General features: G+C 40.1%; 2 protein-coding genes across 2 annotated transcripts; both read right to left on the reverse strand.

Annotated features, from left to right (window-relative positions):
- Positions 1 to 4878: 4878 nt before the first annotated feature.
- On the reverse strand, positions 4879 to 8899 carry them4 (thioesterase superfamily member 4). Its single transcript, XM_061675600.1, has 6 exons — positions 8499 to 8899; positions 7710 to 7899; positions 7461 to 7623; positions 5787 to 5897; positions 5549 to 5673; positions 4879 to 5471 (listed from the first exon to the last, which is right to left on the reverse strand). Exons 1-6 carry the CDS (start codon positions 8625 to 8627, stop codon positions 5434 to 5436), a joined length of 756 nt encoding a protein of 251 aa, XP_061531584.1. The 5' UTR covers positions 8628 to 8899; the 3' UTR covers positions 4879 to 5433.
- A 1228-nt stretch (positions 8900 to 10127) lies between these two features.
- si:dkey-87o1.2 (uncharacterized protein LOC796684 homolog) lies at positions 10128 to 17766 on the reverse strand. Its single transcript, XM_061675601.1, has 4 exons — positions 17420 to 17766; positions 14803 to 14857; positions 14423 to 14540; positions 10128 to 11853 (listed from the first exon to the last, which is right to left on the reverse strand). Exons 1-4 carry the CDS (start codon positions 17714 to 17716, stop codon positions 11823 to 11825), a joined length of 501 nt encoding a protein of 166 aa, XP_061531585.1. The 5' UTR covers positions 17717 to 17766; the 3' UTR covers positions 10128 to 11822.
- Positions 17767 to 20879: the final 3113 nt, after the last annotated feature.

Raw genomic sequence — 20879 nt, forward strand, 5'->3', positions numbered from 1 at the left:
TTGGTCCTTCAAAGCAGTCCCGAGCCGGCATGGCTCGAGTTACGTCATCCGCTCTTATGTAATGGCAGCGGGTCAGGTTCTGTTTGGGAATCGGCCGGTTAGAAAATATACTCCCATGTTGCTTGGCGCACTAAATAATCCAAAATGGACGTTAAATATGAAATTTTGAGTTAAAGTTTTAACACAGAGACAATTGCATAGTATTTTCGAAATATATTAATAACAATACATTGATTAATGTGGTTGTAGTCTACAGTGTTGTAAAATTGTTATGCATCATACTGAGAGTTACTGTAGCTGTTCCAAATTTTTGACCCCCTCATGAAGTAACCAAAAGAATATAGGTGCATCTCAATCCACTCGAATATGGTCGAAAGTTTCATTCATTTCAGTACTCATACATTGTATAAATTCATTAAACACTTGGGAAAATGTTTTTCAGAGGGCAAATTCCTGCCTAATTTCTACATAAAAAAAAACATTTTCTTTGTTTCTTATGTTATGGTATCACGGTCTAGTTTATATTTGTATTGTTACATAATATTCCAGTTTGTAGAGATGGTGAATTGGTATTTGTTTGCTGTAAGCTAAAATCATCAAAATTATACATGTATATTTAAAAAAAGAAATCATGAAATATTTCACTCTGAGTGTTTAGTGCATCTCTATGAGTTTCACTTATTAAATTCAACTACCTAACTAAATTAAGGTTTTGACACTATTCTAATTTATTGAGATGCGCCTGTAGAAATACATTAAGCTGTAGCTATTCATACACCACAGCAAACAGCAATAATAAACCTTTCACAACAGTGGTGCCTTGCCTTGTGATACGAGTGACATACCTTACGAGTTTTTCGAGATACAAGCTGTCGTTCAGCTGATTATTTGCTTTGACTTGCAAGCAAAATTTTTTGATGAGAATGAAATTCTTTAAGCTTTTTATTTCCACTCACAGTTGAACTTTACTGTCAAACTAAGCATAAAACAAAGAGAATTACACATTGTGAATTTGCCCAAACCGCATAACTTTGCCTAAGACTGCTAGCCTAATTGTAACACAAAGCAAAACACCATTGACCGGCTAACTAATAGCATTGATGTCGTGGTGTTATAGCCCTTTAAGCAACATATATTTGAACACTAATGGTGTTACAACACATGTAGGCAGACAATGTAGCAGTACTCACATATTTTCATTACCCTCTTGTGAAAAATGAAAAATAACTATTGCCTAAATGACTATATTACTGCAGCTTACTGAGGAGCTATGACCGCCTCCATGTGTATCCGTGTCTGTATCATACTGCCCCCAGGTGGCCAAAGCGTGCACACCAGAAGGAGCAGCAGAATGTCCATTGAATTGAAGCAAAAGTCTATCGGATTGTTTATTTACATTTAATTATGTCATTACTGTATGTTTTTATAGAGTAGAATATTATAGTGTTCTATTTTCTGTATTAAAAAGCATTAAACACATTTTGGTTTTCTTTAGGAGGCCAGAATGGATTAATGGAATTTCAATTCATTTCAATAGTGAAAGATGATATGAGTGTTCTGACGTACGAGTGGGGTCACGGAACAAATTAAACACTTATCTCAAGGCACCACTCTATTTTATTAATACCATTCAAATTCACCTTATTTAAGACAGGGGTGGGAAAACATTTGTGCTCAAGAGCCACATTTGATTTTTTTTAAATGGACAGATGGGCCCAGTCATTCGCAAATGTGGTAAAATAAAAATGTGTACAAAGTGTGTCAGAAAAGTTCCAAACTAAAGGTTTTTCCCTTCGACATAATTTCCCAGCCTTCTTTGCCAAGTGTTCATGCGGCCCTGGAAGGACTCCTTCTTGATATCACCCTCGTCTTCAAAACAGGTTCCTTTGATGACCCACTTGAGATTGGGAAGGAGGAAAACCCCACACGGAGCCAGTCATGCGAGTAGGGAAGTTGGTACAGCATGGAGATGTGCTTCTCAGCCAGCCACTGTCAGATGTTCAGGTCATTGCGAGCAGTTGCGTTGTCATGGTGAAGCAGCCACGAGGATCTCTTTGTAGACGTGTTGGTTGATCGTCTGCCCCACAATGAAGGGGAAAACCTTTAGTGCTTTGTTTGTTTGGTTTTGAAATACTGTATATCTTTTGTGACACCAATCCTGGAACTTGAATCACAGGCATATTTTCTTCACCATCCATCCATCCATTTTCTACCGCTTATCCGGGTCGGGTCGCGGGGGCAGTAGCTTTAGCAGGGACGCCCAGACTTCCCTCTCCCCAGCCACTTCATCCAGCTCTTCCAGGGGGATCCCGAGGCGTTCCCGGGCCAGCCGAAGGACGTAGTCTCTCCAGCGTGTCCTGGGTCGTCCCCGGGGTCTCCTCCCGGCGGGACGTGCCCGGAACACCTCACCGGGGAGGCGTCCAGGAGGCATCCGAATCAGATGCCCCAGCCACCTCATCTGGCTCCTCTCAATGCGGAGGAGCAGCGGCTCTACTCTGGGATCCTCCCGGATGACCGAGCTTCTCACCCTATCTCTAAGGGAGAGCCCGGACACCCTGCGGAGGAAACTCATTTCAGGCGCTTGTATCCGGGATCTTGTTCTTTCGGTCACGACCCACAGCTCATGACCATAGGTGAGGGTAGGAACGAAGATCGACCGGTAAATTGAGAGCTTCGCCTTTCGGCTTAGCTCCTTCTTTACCACAACGGACCGATACAAAGTCCGCATCACTGCAGACGCTGCACCGATCCGCCTGTCGATCTCCCGTTCCATTCTTCCCTCACTCGTGAACAAGACCCCAAGATACTTGAACTCCTCCACTTGGGGCAGGATCTCATCCCTGACCCGTAGAGGGCATGCCACCCTTTTCCGACTGAGGACCATGGTCTCAGATTTGGAGGTGCTGATTCTCATCCCAGCCGCTTCACACTCGGCTGCGAACTGCTCCAGTGAGAGTTGGAGCTCACGGCTTGATGAAGCCAACAGAACCACATCATCAGCAAAAAGCAGAGATGCAATACTGAGGCCACCAAACCGGACCACCTCTACACCTTGGCTGCGCCTAGAAATTCTGTCCATAAAAGTTATGAACAGAATCGGCGAAAAAGGGCAGCCTTGGCGGAGTCCAACCCTCACCGGGAACGAGTCCGACTTACTGCCGGATATGCGGACCAAACTCTTGACTCCGGTCGTACAGGGACCGAACAGCCCGTATCAGGGGGTTCGGTACCCCATAATCCCGAAGCACCCTCCACAGGACTCCCCGAAGGACACGGTCGAACGCCTTCTCCAAGTCCACAAAACACATGTAGACTGGTTGGGCAAACTCCCATGCACCCTCGAGGACCCTGCCGAGGGTGTAGAGCTGGTCCACTGTTCCACGGCCAGGACGAAAACCACACTGCTCCTCCTGAATCTGAGATTCGACTTCCCGACGGGCCCTCCGCTCCAGCACCCCTGAATAGACCTTACCAGGGAGGCTGAGCAGTGTGATTCCCCTGTAGTTGGAACACACCCTCCGGTCCCTCCACCCCAGTCTGCCAATCCAGAGGCACTGTCCACGCGATGTTGCAGAGGCATGTCAACCAGGACAGCCCCACAACATCCAGAGCCTTTAGGAACTCCGGGCGAATCTCATCCACCCCCGGGGCCCTGCCACCGAGGAGCTTTTTAACTACCTCGGTGACCTCAAACCCAGAGATAGGAGAGCCCGCCTCAGAGAACCCACACTCTGCTTCCTCATGGGAAGGCGTGTCGGTGGAATTGAGGACCTTTAAATGAACTCCACCAGGTGGTGATCATTTTCTTCACCCTCTTTTAAAAATGACTAGTATTACTGTAAATGAATAAAAGACAAAAACTAAATAAATACATTTCAGTGAACCAATTTTAGGAAAGAAGCGTGCTAAGTTAATGCAACAAATATTACAGGCCTCTTGCTAACTCGGTGGGTGGAGCAGGCCGTACATGGACTGCAGGCCATACTTTGTCTGTCCCGAGCTAAAAAATGTTTGCCTCTCTCAACCAAAACATTACTAAAAACCTTTAGTAAGATGTAATGCAATTACACACCATTAAAACTATAACCACAATAATAAACATACTGTACATCAACATTTAGTTACTACCATTGTGGCAATAATAACTGAGCATTGTTCTTTATAAAAGCACAATTTGAATACAACCCTTGGATTGAAATGTCTAGTGTGTGTATGTCTAATCACCTCACATCCTTATTGGAAAACCTTTATGCCATCGCATTAAGGAAAAAACAAAAACACATGACCAATATTTGTTTCAGCTCTGGGTGACTGTGATAAAGTCTTTTTAACTGACAACAACAAATAGCACTGAGTCTGCTCCTTTCCCTTCCACAAACTTGACCACATGAGCCTCGACGCACGCACACGTCGCTAATACGTTTGTAGATAGCAAGGTAGCTTTCCCAACTGCGTTGAATTGAGGTTAAAGAAATGAGGGGCCCTGTAAAACTGAGAAACCACACAACTGCCTAAGCTTAAATATTTTCGTGAGTACGCCGTGTCAGCATTGTAACTGATAAATACTGCACAACAGCTCAGTGAATTGTGTAATATAAATGGTGTCTAAACGGATGATGGAAACATTTTCTTCATTGTTGGATTCTGTTTGTCTCAGTGCTTGTTTAGTCCTGACATTTAAAGAAAACACTAACAACAATTATAGCAACTGGCTCTTTGCGCAAATTATCTTTTTTTTTTGTTCCCCCCCCAAAAAAATAAAATAAAAGTCTAGCTCCATTGACAGATATCTTCACAATTTCTAAATAATTCACACATTTGCAAACAAAGTGAAGTGTCTTTTGTATAAATAACCAAAGGCAAAGCTTTATTGTGAGACAGTCATACTGTAAGGTACAATTTCAATATTCACCGCACTCAATACATTTTAATTAGTAAAATAACCATTCAATAAATAATGATTAGATATGTGATGTTGTTGTGAGTGAAACCCAAGGTAGTCAAGGGGTAACCCAGTGTACTGTATAGTACTTCCTAATTATGTCATGTTAACAGATGTTCATCCAGTCCTCCATTTTCTTATACCGCTTATCCCCATTAGGGTCACAGTTCAGGTGAAGCCTAGCCCAGCTGACTTTGGGCGAGAGGCAGGGTACACCCTGAACTGGTCGCCAGTCAATCACAGAGCACATATAGACAAGCAACCATTCACACTCACATTCACACCTATGGACAATTTTGATTCTTCAGTGAAACTAAAATGCATGTCAGAAAATTATGTTGGAGGAAGTCACAGTACCCGGAGAAACCCCACACAAGCAAGGGGAGCACATACAATCTCCAAATACTTCACATTTTAAGAACAGAATACTCTACTTCAAGACACACAAATAAGGCCTCCACTTGTTGAAATACAGTTGTTTTGTGTCACACTCACAATAAATGGCTGACTTTGATAGACAGGAAGAGTGCTAAAAAACAGAAAAACACCAAAGGTAAGGAAATGGAATAATTGTCACATAATGTACCATGCTGTAAATGATGTTACCTGTTGCCTCTGTGTGCAGCTTGGAGCCATCAGAGCTGGTCACTTTACAGGAAAAGAACATTTTTCTGCCTTCCTTGTTATCAAGGGAGGATATGACTAACACTGTACTTCCCAATGGGATGGGGCTGTGAATAAAACAACAATCATTGTCAGGGGAATCTGCACCAAATAAAAAATAAATTCCTACTTACTACACAATATAATTAAATACTGCATGTTATTGTAAATGCATCGATACCTGCGGTAATTGATGTTGAGATTGGCAGTCATCATTGGTCCAGAAATGAAAGCTGCATGAGTGCCTGTGACAGAATCAATCATAGTGGCGATTGCCCCCCCGTGGACATGTCTGGAAAAAGCTTTTCATGAGTCAGTTTTCCCCACAAACCAAATTACATAAAATGTGACAGAATATTAGGGCCACACAAGAGGGGAAAAAATGCAGCCAGATAAAAGTAAAAATAAAATAAAAGCAGTAGCAATAATTCAAGAGAAAAGACAAGGATAAAGAGAATCTCACAAGAATAAAGTCGTAATATTAAAAAGAAAAAAAGACTTGACTTTTGCAAGATTACAGCTATAATATTCCATTGAAAAAGTCACAATTTAACCTGATTTAAGTTGTAATATTACAAGCAAATGTTTTGGTTTTTTTTGCCAGATGTTACAAAAAAAACATTGTAATTTGCCAAGCTTGAAGCCATAACTTCAGAAAGAATAATGTGGTAATATTAAAAGAAAAACACTGTATTTTGCAATAACAAAAAAAAAAAAAAAAAAAATCAAACATTCTGATGAAAAAAAATAAAGTTGCAGTATTACGAGAAAACATAATTTTGGCAAAACAAAGTCAGAATATTATGAAGAAAACATTTTTTCCCCAAAAATAAAGCCATAATTTCACAAGAATAAGTGGTAATACCAACACAAAAGATAATACAGTATTATGAGAAAAACGTTAAATAAAAATAACTGTAAACCAAGAAAACATTTGTAATATAACATCAGACAAGAAGAAAAAATGTCGGATTTCACAAGACTAAAGCCAAAATTTAGCAACAGTAAATAAAGTGGTGATGTAAAAAGGAAGAAAAATATTTTTTTTATGTGAGTAATGATATATTAGAGAAAAAGTCATTAAAAAAAAAAATAACGATGTGAATAAAATTGTAATATGATAGTTTTTCATAATTTAGATTTTTTTCATTTCTCATGTATTTTAATATTATTTATAGTTAACATCAATTTGCAAAAATAAAGTTGTAATATTACTAGCATAAACATACAACAGTGGATATAAAAAGTCTACACCCCCCTATTCAAATGGAAAGTTTTTATGTGAAAAAAATGAGACGAAGATAAATAATTTAAAAAGGTTTTTCCACCAGTAATTTGACCTATAACCTCTACAACAGTCAGTTGAATTAAAAAATATATTTTCAAGAGCAGAAACAAAAATAAACAACTGAGATAACGTGGTTGCATCAGTGTTATAACAGGGGATAGCTCTGTGTTCAGAAATAACACACATTCACATTCAAACTCATGTAAAACGGGAGTCAACACACACATGCCACCATTTAAAGTGCCTCTGATTAACCCCAAATAAAGTTCAGATGTTCCAGTACGCTTATCCTGACTTTAACACTGACTAGTATTTGGAACTGTTCCTAATTCCCTCCACCTTGATTTAGGCTTCAGTTCCAGCTGAAGACAAACAGCCTCAAAGCCTGATGCTGCCACCACCATGCTTCACTGTAGGTGTGGTGTTCTTTTGGTGAAGAGAAGTGTTTGGAATTACGACCAAAACAATCCACCTTTCGTTTCATTGGACCATAATACATTTTCCAATATGTGTTTGGGATACTTTGCCAGCTTCTTACATGTAGTTTTAAAGGGGCAAATAACTCACCCCGGTGGGCCCTCCAGCAGGTGTCCAGCCTGGAAAATGCAAACAGTCCTTTCCTCTTCTTTGTTCATAAACAGAACATACTCAAATGCAGCTCCTGTGGTTTTGATGCTGCGGGTAAAAAGACGATTTTTGGACTGCGACAACTTGCTGAGACAGGCTCCTCCTGAGAAGAGAAGATGTGTGACGAGTAAGCAACGTGATACAAATTTTGGTGAATTGTACAATTGTGGAGACTTGCCATGTTTTCACCTGTGGCATACTTGAGGCTGCGATTATAGCTGGGCAGTCTCCTCCAGGTTCCCCTCTGTTTCTCTCCTACTTCCTTTTCCACCTCACACTGGTTGTTGTAGTAGTCATACAACCGCATGGTTTCTGCACTCCACGAGGAGTTCGGCAGGCTGAAGTCCTGAGGCTTCGGCATAAATGATAATGGCAGTGCCTGGACGAGAATGACGGGATACAAAATTAATATGAAATATTTTCTGTCTCTACGAATTCAATCTTAAGACCATTTCCATGCATACCGGCATTAATCAAAACCATCCAGTTTCTATTGCGCTTGTCCTCATTAGGATTGCAGGTGATCCCAGCTTGATGTGGGCGAGAGGTGGGGTACACCCTGGACTGGTTGGTTGCCAGCCAATTACAGGATGCATTGAGACAAACAATCATTCACACCCATATTTTCACCTACGGACAATTTAGTCTTAATTAAACCTGAAACATACTTTTGGAATGGGACAGGAAGCCAGAGTACCTTCAGATTCAAACCCAGAATGTCTCTACTGTGAGACAGATGACCTAAACACTAGGTCACCAACAATCAACTCATAAACCTAAAAAATGACTAGAATAAGATGTTTTATCAATTTTGGTCGTTATGACCAGATCAATGCGCTCATCTTCATACACTCGTATCATATAATTCATTCTAGATCAAAGACAGAGAACCCCATTGTCCAATTCTGTTGTGTCTGCGCCATACAATGACAAGAAAGGCTTTTATTGACTTCGTCTATTCTCGCACAGTGTACATACCACCATGGTCCGCACGAAGCTGCTTCTGAATGGCGACAAGATAGATGAATGGCAGAGGTGAGGAGACATGGATGGGGGTGAAGCAAGATGCTGGTAGCCCGTCAATATCCGTAACAGGCTCCTCGCCATCTTTGAGCTGACGAGGGGCTGTAAAAAGTGGAACAGTAAGAGAGTAACAACAACTGTTGGGTCACGAACGACTGAATTAACGGAGCTTCGGCGTTCAAACGTATTTAACTAAACGCATTAAAAAAAAAAAAAAAAAAAAAGATAACGATCGCTATTTCATATACCGTAGATATAGTCATAACATGTTTCTGCCCAGCTATGGTGAAACACTAATAGCCTGATGTGATGTAAATGACTTTCAATAAAACCGGTTCACCCTTGTCTACTTCCGCCATGAGGGAAACACAGGCCTGACGTCAATCATGTCATGTGATGCATCCCTGCACTGTAATTGGGTGAAATAATCTACTCCCTGTAATCGTCACGCGTTCACATGTCAAACAAATTAATGTAAATACTAACTCAACCACACCACTATTTGCAAGATGGTTTTTTTTATTTTGTATCAATTCTATTGTGTTAATATTAGCATTTGACCACACATATATAGTTACGCTTCATTAATATTAAATGTATTTTTAAGATTATTTTATAGTTGGTAATCATTTTCAATAATATACTTTCCATTGTGCACATGGTAAAAATATCCCTGTCGCATATTTAGACTATATTTAGTACTTACAATAGACCAACATGCAAGACCTTAGTCTTTTTTTTTACATTTTAGTACATTTACATTTCTTTTAACCCCTCTGCTGTCTTTTTTGTTTTTTACTTTGTTTCTTGTTAGTTACATGTACATACAGTAATATCAATACTATTCTACTGAGCATTGAGCCAACCTATTACAAAAACAATATTTCATAGAAATTATTACAATTTTGCTGGAGTAAGCAAACAAACTAAATACGTTGCTCATTACAAAATGTATTCATGAACATCTGGTCATGGTTGTTTGACCAATAAAACATGATAGGGATTGTTAATGATTGAACTACACATGCAATCCACAATGAATAACACTTTCTATATGTTTTTAAATGTAGGGTTTTTTAAAATGATTATTTTTACTGATGCAAACTGAACTTTTCCCATCAAACTAAATTGGAGTTGCAAAGTGGCTGTTGGCATGATAAAGGTGGAGATGATATAATGGGTGTTATCAGCAGAGACAACTTTGACTTCATCTGTCAAAAAAATCACAAAAGCCAATAATCCATTTTGTATCTTTAAAAACATACTGTATTCATACATACAAAAATAAGATATTTTTTGGGGCACAAAACCAACAGTTCTGAATACCGGGGTTCAAATCCCGGCTTCGCCTGAGTGGAGTTTGCATGTTCTCCCCTTGCCTGCGTGGTTTTTCTCCAGGTCCTCCGGTTTCCTCCCACATCCCAAAAACATGCATGGTAGGTTGATTGCAGACTCTAAATTGCCCGTAAGTGTTAATGGTTGTTTGTTTATATGTGCCCTGGGATTGGCCGGCAACCGGTTCAGGGTGTACCCCGCCTCTCGCCCGAAGATAGCTCAGATAGGCTCCAGCATGCCCGTGACCCTAGTGAGGATAAGCGGTACAGAAAATGGATGGATGTTCCTTCACTTTAATACTGTATGTTTATGAATATTGAGGTATCTGTGCTCCATTAGTTTGCCATGCTTTCAGATTGTCAGGTAACTCCATCACGGCGTTCTTCTGACGTGTATGGAGGGCGGCTCGGCGAGATTAAGTCGAACAAATAGGGAAATGGCAACTTTTTTGACGTTGTTGTCTTAACGTCTTTATCTTATTTGCATAATGGTTTTTTTTAATTAAACATACAAAGTGAAAATATTTTTTTTGTTTGTTTGTCAAAGCTTGTCGATAGATCGATCGATCGATAGATAGATAATGACTGGAAGTTTGTGGAACATACAGTTACCTATAGTAATTAATGTTGAGGTTGACAGTCATCACTGGTCCAGAGATGTGTGAAGCATAAGTCCCAGTTGTAGTATCAATCATGGTGCTGGTTTGTATCCACGCCAAGCTAATGTCATCTTTATGTCCATGGGAAAGACATTTAACTCACAACTCAGGTAAGTGAATGCTACATAAAAAGTCCAAAATTATAAAAATGAAACTGTTCAAAATAATGTTATTTTTCTGTGTTGAAAAGCGTAACTGAGTCTAACCTTTTCAAACTCTGAGGCAAACTAATAGATTGCGCCACAAGATTGCATTTCGAGGTCCCATTTGGAAAAAGGTTACGTTTGAGACTGTGGCAGAATGGCACATGACCAGAGAGCCAATCACAAGTGTCGCATTTAGGAGGAAGTGATAAGAAGGAAAAAAATATGAGCTTTTTGGGCTATTTTTCAGATCTAACTAAAATTGTCATCAGGCAACTTTCCAAAAGCAACTGTAATTTAACCACACATTTTCTCCATGTAATACAATTGCATACATTCTGTAATTCTGTAAAATTCTGTAATTACATAATTACATGTAACTAGTTAACTCCGCAACACTGGAGGCAAGTTATACATAAAAACATAAGCAACCTCTAAATACAGTAAATGTTTTTTATTGTTATGAAAAAGGAAATTACAGTAGCTGACATCCCTCCATGGGCCGTGGCAACCAAAGAAACGCAACATATTTAAGAGTGAACGACAGAGATGAAGCACACCTTTACTATAGTTGATAACATTATTTCACAGGACAGAATAAGGTCCATCCATCCATCCATTTTCTGAGCCGCTTCTCCTCACTAGGGTCGTGGGCGTGCTGGAGCCTATCCCAGCTATCATCGGGCAAGGAGGCGGGGTACACCCTGAACTGGTTGCCAGCCAATCGCAGGGCACATACAAACAAACAATCATTCGCACTCACATACACACCAACAGGCAATTTAGAGTTGTCAATTAACCTAACATGGTCATAATCGCTAATTTGAAAATGAATGATAAGGGTGACATTTGCACTCTGGTTATTCCAGGGAAGCTATTTGCAAAGTAATGGGCCATCAATTGTATTTGGAAGGCCTTTTTATGTTGCTGTCTCAAAACACACACACACACACACACACAAAATCGGTATAAATCTGATAATCTGCCATCATAGCAAAATGTAGAATCTCGAGCTGTATCAAAAATAAAACACCCTGAGTTTTATCTTAATACAAAATAAGAATAACGAACTACACAACAAAATGAAGTCCTGGATGGTTCTTATGCAAGTTCACTCTCAGCATCGGGTGTTTTTAGTTGTCTTTACTGCGGAGCATCAATACCACACAAGCTCCTACAAAAAACACAAAGCAAATTATGTTATTGCATTTGGCAGAAAATAACCATGACTAATTGTGGCGGCGTGGTGCAGATGGTAAGATTAGCCCTGCAAGTAGAAAGTTCCTGGTTCGTATCCCCGCTCAAGTGCATGTCATCGTGGTGTCCCTGGGCAAGACACTTAAAGGTCAGAAGACAAAGATGTTAAAAATGTTCTTGATAACTCTAGAACCCCTTTTCCACCCACATCTGCCATTTCAAAGTGATTACATACCAGCTATACAGCAGTTAAATCGATAAATATGATTCAGAATGTGCCTTCCGGTCTTCGGCTCTATCTGGCGCTGTGACGTCACACGAGCCAAACAGCCTGTTCATTCGGCGTTGTGTGCTGTTATTCTATTCTGTTGTTCCCATCCTTGTATATTTGTTGTCTTAAGATTTAGCGATGTCGCAATGGTTTAATGTGTGGCATTTGGTTGTACAAACGGTTCAGGCAGTGGCAGTGGCTTCCCCTGTCAGTCGAGAGGGGAAGAAACAGGGTCAGCTATGGGTGCCTAGCAAGCATTACCAAATTCCGTGCCGATCACTTAGAACTGGCGTGTTTTGAGAAAGACTTGGCAGAAAGCATTGGCTACATTAGTGTAGTTAGGCAGAGGCTGACACCAACTGCGGTATTTTTCCTACAGCCGTCGGGACCACAACCGCAAGCAAGAGAACTAAATCTCACAGCCGCCACGGTGCAGCGGCGAATTGGCGCAGACAAGAGGTGAGGATTTCCTTGTATATAATACCTACAACTCTATTATGGTTATTATGCACTGGGCAGTAGGAAAAAAAGACCCACGCAGTACTGTCATCTGTACTTTTGCCTATATGACAAGCCAACAGACTTTCTGTGCAGTGTGTTATAAAGCTACTCGAGTGAGGGGCACACAATATATAGGAATACTGCATACTATGTAAAGGCTTGTGCTGTGTCACTGAAACATACTGTATATGAATATATAATAGGTATAGTCGTGCTAAAAAACATTGGCACCCCTGGGGTCCCATTATTTCTAGCCATGACTGTATAAAAAGACATGCTTTTGACATACTGTCACATCGACCCAGTGGCCACGCTCTTTTTCTGTTGTACAGCTGCTACTTTTCTCCTCGTCGTCATCACTGTCAGGTTCCGACCTCCTGATTGGCTCAAACGTACGGTTTGACGATGCTAAGTTCAGTTGGGTGCTCCTGTATGTCAAAATCCTCCTCCTCCTCATATTCCAACACATTGCTCGCTATTGCGTATAGAGTGTAGCGCGCTGTGTTTGTCAATTGCAGCATCACTTCCGGTAGCCCTTGCAGTGGATAGAGTAACCGCACCCCAGTGTCTTGAGCTTCGGGTATGTTCGAGGAGGGCTCAATAGGCGTAATAAAAACCTCTTTTTTTAGCTAAACTATAGTTGACAACTTGCTGGAAGTGACGTCCATGTATTACATAACATATAAACAAAGAAAAACCGTAATTTCTCCTGTATAATGCACCCCCCCCCCCCCCCAATTGTCAAAAGTCAATAGTGCGCATTATACATAGGTATAGGCACAAATGGAAAAAAAACTGTCACATTTTATAAATGTATGCCGCCATCTAGTGGTTATGAAAAAGCTGTACACTTTCATTCCAATATGAGAGGGGTACGTATGACTGCATATATATACAGTTGTGCTCATAAGTTTACATACCCCGGCAGAATTTCTGAAATATTGTTTTTTTTTTTTTTTTTTTTTTTAAATATGACTGACTGAACTACAACCATCATTAATTTCTTTATGGATATGTTTTGTTTAATAATAATGCTTTTCTGAAATGCTTGACCGTTTAATTTGAATCCCATTAAAATAAAATTAAATGGGTTTTGCCTGGTCCTTCATGTTTTCTTTAAAGAATTGTACCTACCTTACAAAGTCTGCCCGGGTAATCAAACATATGAACACAACTGTGTGTTTTCTAATTTACTAAATAAAATTAGGGCTGTTAATTTCAAAATAAGAGCAAGTCATTAAAAAAAAGGATTATGTGTTCAAATAAAGTGCTAAACTTCAGAATAATTCTTTAAAAAAAAAAAAATACAGATACTTCATGTTTTGATCATATGGGTAGAAGCAAAATCATGCATTGTAAAAATGCATTATATATAGGTAAAAGGGCTTTCCAGAATTTTGAGGTCAACTTTGGGGATGTGTATTATACATGAGAAATTACGGTATGAATTTTAACTGACCCCATAACATCTTTGTCCTCTGACCTTTAACCCAGAATGGCAGCCATGCTTCTGTCAGACTGCCCCAGGGCTGTTGTGGGTACACAAGTAGCCTACCACCACCAAGGTGTTAATGAATAATGCATGAAATTTTAAAGTCTCTTTCAGTGCCTAGAAAAAAGTGACATAAGTGTAATGCAATATTATTATTATTACGTACGTAAGAGTAAGTAGGTAGTGAAAAAAATCTACTCGAGTTCTCTCAACTCCACCCTGACAAGTTGTGGCTCTCAAGCTATGTCTGCCTGCTCAGACTAAATATTTCTCAGCTCTTACCGTGCTTCTGCAAAGCTATGATCAGCAAAAATGCAAAGAGCTTTGTCTCGATCCAAAATCTGTTCTTTTAAGTTCTGCATTTCCTCCTCTGCTTTTCTTTTGTTCTCTGCGTGATCCTCTGAACAGTGTGACAAACGACAAAAACATCCCAATGAGAAGACATTTGATGCAGCATGATTTTAGTCTTGAGCCAAAGCCAAGTAGTCGTAAAAACATTGAAATGTCAAATCAAATTGACTTCATATTCACTAGTGTCTATGAACTGTGTTGATCTCTGTAAGATCGTGTGTCATCTCACCGGTTTCCCTATGCATGGTCAGTCTTTTAAAGAATGAGATTCCATTACAGTATTTGGTATATAGGCCAAGCAAAACACATACCTTTGAATTTATTGATTGATTGTATGGCAGCTTTCTTCTTGCGCTCTGTATTTTCCTAAGAAAAAACAGTTGTGAAAATATTTGTTAGACGGTTAAAGTTGAAATGCTACGACCAGTTATCAGGAATACCAGGTTGGGTATTCCGCCATAAGGACACCATCCATTCATCCATCAATTTTCTATCCCTTTTCTATCCCAGCTATCATCGGCAGGAGGTACACCCTGAACTGGTTGCCAGCCAATCGCAGGGCACATACAAACAAACAACCATTCACAGTCACATTCACACCTAGGGGCAATTCAGAGTTGTCAATTAACCTAACACACATGTTTTTGGGATGTGGGAGGAAACCGGAGTGCCCGGAGAAAACCCACGCAGGCACGGGGAGAACATGCAAACTCCACACAGGCGGCACCGGGGATTGATTATCCCTCAGAACTGTGAGGCAGACGCTCTAACCATACGTTCACCGTGCCGCCCCATAAGGACACATATTATACAATTTAACACAGTTCCAAGATCGTAAAATGTCTGTGGCATGCTTTCATCAATATCCCAAGGATCAAGAATGACATTTTTACAGCATATTTCTTTTTTTTTTTTTTTTTTTTTTTTTTTGTCTCATGCCGTGAGCCAGCTCTCATTCCGCCTTTCCTTCGCTTGTTTGGCCGTCTCCTTCTAGTAGCAAAAGCAAAGCCCAGAGTGTGGAAAACAATCAAGCGTCCAAGACAATGAAAACATTTTTGTCAAATTCAAACACACCCTCACACCACCATCGAACTTTACCAAGCAATCACACAAATGGTTTCAATCATTCTAGCGCTAATCTGTGAACCCCAGAAAACTCAATACTGCCTTTTGCCTATTGTGACGCCACTACTGACTAATGTAACCCACAAACACACTTAAAGATTACACTGCATTATCAGTTGTGAAGGCAGCATTTCATCACAAACCCACCAAATCTATTAGTTTAGCAAAGACAAAAATCCCTCCCTCCATCAATAATTTACCCAAACATTATTAGAACATTATTATCTGAAGGTAATGGGGATGACATTCCTAGCTAGTGCCAATCTGTGCAAACACTGTATCGCCGCTTATCTTTATCTTTGCACGATAGTGCTTGGGCTGCCATGTCAAAGTGGTTCTTTCGCTTTGAAACGTTGCCCAGCCTAGATGATCATGCCATTGACAGAGAAACTCTGTATGGAGGTGGTTATGATAGCCTTGCTGTTTTGTAACAGTGGAGCTAAAGGGCAGAACGGGTCGCTCGCAGACACATTTTCAGAACTAGACGAGCAATCCATCCTTTTACTGTCTTCAGACTTGGGGATGCAGCTTCCGCAAGTATCAGCTGCTCGCCCTGTGGCAATCACCGAGCTCCACCACCGATCAATGAAAGTTGTACTTGGCATTGACCCCACAGTAGAGGGGACGGGGCAGTGGCTCATTCATTTGCATTAGCGAGAGGACGCCTGCCATAAAATAGCTGAGCTGTTGTCATCCACAGCTCACGCACAGACTTGCAGACGCCACACGCTACACCACCTGCCTCTTAAAGGCACAGACACTACAATATATAAAGTATCTTTGACACGTTTTATGCTTGCAGTTTTTTGTGTGTGCGTTCAAATACATTTACAAAATGTGTCTTAATAAGTTGAAGTTTGTTTTAATGAAATAATGAAAGCTTGTGGGAGGCACGAAACAAACTTATGTAAACTCTATATCGTGGATTTTCACCTATTGCGGGTGGTTCTGGAAATATGCTTGTTATTCTTGAGCTTTGGGGTATTTTAACAAAAACAAGTCACAGACATGTTATTAAGACACCTGGGAATTGCTTTAAACTGTGAAATAAATAAATGATGAATGCCAAATAAATAAAATAATCCTTTAAGATCAACTCAAGACACCTCTCGATCATGTAGCTCAGGGGTGTCAAACGCATTTTTGTCACGGGCCACACGGTTTCCCTCAGAGGGCCGCTATGACTGTGAAACCATAAAAATCTTTTATCGCCTCATCATGTTTACACACGAAATGTATGAACTAGTTTTGGAATCAGAAATCAAGGGTAATGGGTTTTTCAACTATTATTGATGTTTGGTAACACAAAAATGCTTACAATATCTCAACGTTATCATTTATGATATATGACAATTTGACGTTTTGGTACAGATTTGAACAAGAATCCTGAACGTTGACACACATGATTTTGCCGTTGCGGGCCACACAAAATCATGTGGCGGGCCGGATCTGGCCCCACGGCCTTGAGTTTGACACCCGTGATGTAGCCGAATAACGAAAACAGACACATTCGCAGTGTGATGCAGTGCATTAATATACGGTACACTGGATACACGTTATTGGAGTATTTCCTCTGGTGTCAATGAAAAGCAAACATTAGCATGCTTGTGAATGTGCTGAACTTTGCATTCGCTCTTGCATTACACTGTGCAGGTGTACCTAATAAATGGCGTGTATCCAGTGGAACCTGCTGTAGGTGGCATTCGAAATGAAAAGCACCCAGTGTGCCACACGCACATGAACATTGTAATGCGCATTTGTGTGTGCGCGCGGGGCGTTCGTGTATGTGCGCGTTGCTCTTGCCTTCTCATTGCCGCATGCCTGCAAACCTTTTTTAAGCTCCTGCACTGCTTTTTCAGCGGCTGCTTTGCGCTTCTTCAGCTCGTCCACCCTCCCCACGACGGACGCCAGGTTCGTCTTCAGCTCCTTGATTTGGCTTTTCATTAAGGTGATGACTCTCTCTCCCCTCTTGCCCTCAGCAAGGTCCTCCGTCGTACGGGTGTTTAAATTGCGCAGCTGCAGCTCCTGGCGCACAGCCTGGAGGATCATCACGAGCATCATAGCCACGCTGACGATGGCTAAAACTACCGCTAACTTCATTTTGGGTTTGAAATCACGCAGCTCGCTCGCTGAGGGTATAGGTCAGCGGGACTCGCGGAACCACTTGCTCACATGGGCGTGCCAAAGCACCTATTTCCTCATTGCGTGAGCGACGCACCGACCAACACCTTTTGACAGGGTTTACACTCAGCGAGGGAACCAGTTGCTATGGTCTGAGTGTCCATTTAAACCATGGCTGTCAAACTCATTTTTGTCTCTCGCCGCATTGTAGTTATGGTTTCCCCTCAGAGGGCCGTTAGAACAGTGAAATGTTTAATCACCAAATCATATTATCACCAGTACACGACAAACTTGAGGGATAACTCGTTTTGAAATCAGAAGACAAGGATAATAGTTTGTTCAAGTGTTGTTTAAGTTACTTTCGAAGAAGGGTTTGGTAACAGAAAAATGCAATATCTCAGCATTATTGTCTATTATTATGACAATTTGGAATTTGGGCACAGATTTGAGCAAAACTCCCGGAAGTTGACGAGCATGATTTGCTTTCGCGGGCCACATAAAATTATGTGGCGGGCCGCATCTGGCCCCCGGGCCTTGGGTTTGACATCATGATCTAAACGCTGCTGTGTGTGGGCCTGCAATAAAATATGCAAATTTAATTTGGCCCACCGTGCAAGTCTAATGTTTGAGTACTATTGGTTAATTCTGAACACAGCCATATCCTCACTTCTGTGAGGGTGTGCGCAGTTGCACGCTTGTGCCATCACATTATCAGGGTTTTTATTTTTATTTTACTTCCCCTAGTGAAAAGATTTCTTTTCTTTCTCCAGTTGAGTTGTACATGTTATAGTGCACAATTACAGTATGTTGGAAAGGGTTTTGAAATGAAGTGCTTTGAAATGCTGGTGGCCTCTTGTCTGTCTGAATAATACCTGAAATGAAAGAGAAAAAAGGGAAGTGTATAGTGACCTTTGGAGCACCATGTATGTGTGTTTCACTTTTTGAATTAAAGCACTAATACAAATGAATTTATCTACCAAATTATAATTTATTGAGATGGATCTGAAGCTATAGATTTTTATATTCAACATTTGTGCGGAATAAATAACATGACGCCCATTTAACGTGTCTATGTTCTTGGATGTAAAAATACTTTGTGTAGGCGGGGAGGATGTGTCTGTTATTGACATTTGTTTTTCTGGTAGGTCACTATCAGAACACACCTTAACTTGTCTTTGCATAGTATTTATTGAAGCTACTGACATGGTTGTTTTATACACTAAGATTTGACTTAGAAAAGAACATGACACACATGTTGTTATAGAGTGAATTTCCAAACTAATCCACAGGTAACAGGAACATTTTCCCCACTTAGTCGTTTTCTATTGGGAAATGTAATTTACCTCATCATAAATATAGTGTAGGCCTATGTTAATTCAAAATTCACAACCTGCAAATGAAATGGCACAATTTGTGTTCAGTTTGAACTACCGTAAATGAAAGTGGGTTGTCATATTTAAGATGGACTGACAGTGGCATAAGATAGTTTAAAAAAATATCTTCATGTCATTTTTTTCACAATTGATTTTTAGTTGTAATTTATCTCCAGGAACTTAATCCGGAAGCCCATTAAATAAGATGTTATTTTATTTTCGTTGTCTTCTCTAAGCCAACGCCTCTCACCCGTTGTCACCCTGGGACCCACATTTTCCTATTGTTGGCAAGTCGCGACCCACTTTAATCGAAGTTGAGAACAATAAAGAAAATATATTGTTAAAAATATCCTGAGAAAACATTTGTGCACTAAACACCCCACAGCAAAAAAAAAAAAAAAAACATTTACACCTCCCCAAAGTCTTTATAATTACCTACTGTACATTAATAGTTTAATCTGTAACCACAAAACAAACTAAGATACCAAAACACTTACTGTATATATTTATACTATACTGTAATTTAAAAATCATCTGACAACAGCACCTTTAAAAATGAATGAATTCTATTTAAAATGTAATGCATCGGAAGTACATGTGGCAAAGACTATGTACTGTGACTTTCCCTAAACTTAGGCTAAACTTAAGTCCTCCCTGACAAACAAAGATGATAGTCGCTCAGTCAACCTGTATCACTTTAACATAGCGCCATGGAAAATATTCAATCACACTTGTTTCTTCAGTGTCTTGTTCATTTATAATGTGTGGTACAACGAAAGGTACATTTGTTTGGACAAATATAATGACGTCGACAACAAAAAATAGCTCATAAAAGTTTCATTTAAGAGCTGATATCTACCCATTTTCCATGGTTTTCTTGATAACCAATTACCAGTTACAATAACAATTAAGCTTAAGCATGTCAAATAGGACAACGTATTATGGAATCAGCTGCATTTTTGTTGTGTCCATTGTATTCTTCATGGAATATACCTTTCGTGGTACCAGGCATTAAAATGATTAAGTGATTGAAGAAAACAATAATTAGCCCATGACTGCATTTCCTTGACACCAATTTGTACTTTCTCACGAGCAAGGGCTTTGGCGCCATCCTGTGCTATCTTAGTGCATTATACAGAAAGAGCACAAAAACCACAAATGGATAATTTTTCCAGCAAATAGCTTATGGTATAGGTTCCAGATGAAAACAAAAACACACAAACAGACAAATTCTATAAATAGCGTGTGTCGGTACTGTCGTTTTTTCACCACCACTGATTTTGGCAATATGAGTTTGGGGAATTTTTGGAATATGAGGGGGGTCCTTGGGAAAATGTCCCTCTTCACAGTAATATCATGGCTTAAAAAAAAAATAAAAAAATAAAGATTTTTAAATTATTTTCATGGGATAAATCTTTTTACTGTACATTTTCGATACTGATTTATTTTATGATTTTTCAAATATATATATATATATAAAATGATTTACACAGGTTAATAAGCAGCGAGCAGGTATACAGTCAGGTGAAGGGCGTGTTTTACGTCAGTCCTGGGCGTGTTAACAGCAGACCTGAACGGCCCCGCTAGTGAGCTTCACTACTGTTCTCCGTCGTCGCGTTTTATTTATTCAATTCATACATTTGTGCTAACTTTGCCATACGATTAGAGGAACCCGGTAACTTGTTGAGCGGAAACTCGCATGGAAGCTAACGAAGCGGTGTTATGCCGACTATTTAGAACGTTTGGGTTTGTTTTTTGGGGTTTTTTTT

Source organism: Phycodurus eques, chromosome 4, assembly GCF_024500275.1.
Source record: "Phycodurus eques isolate BA_2022a chromosome 4, UOR_Pequ_1.1, whole genome shotgun sequence".
In the NCBI taxonomy this organism is placed as follows: Eukaryota; Metazoa; Chordata; class Actinopteri; order Syngnathiformes; family Syngnathidae; genus Phycodurus; species Phycodurus eques.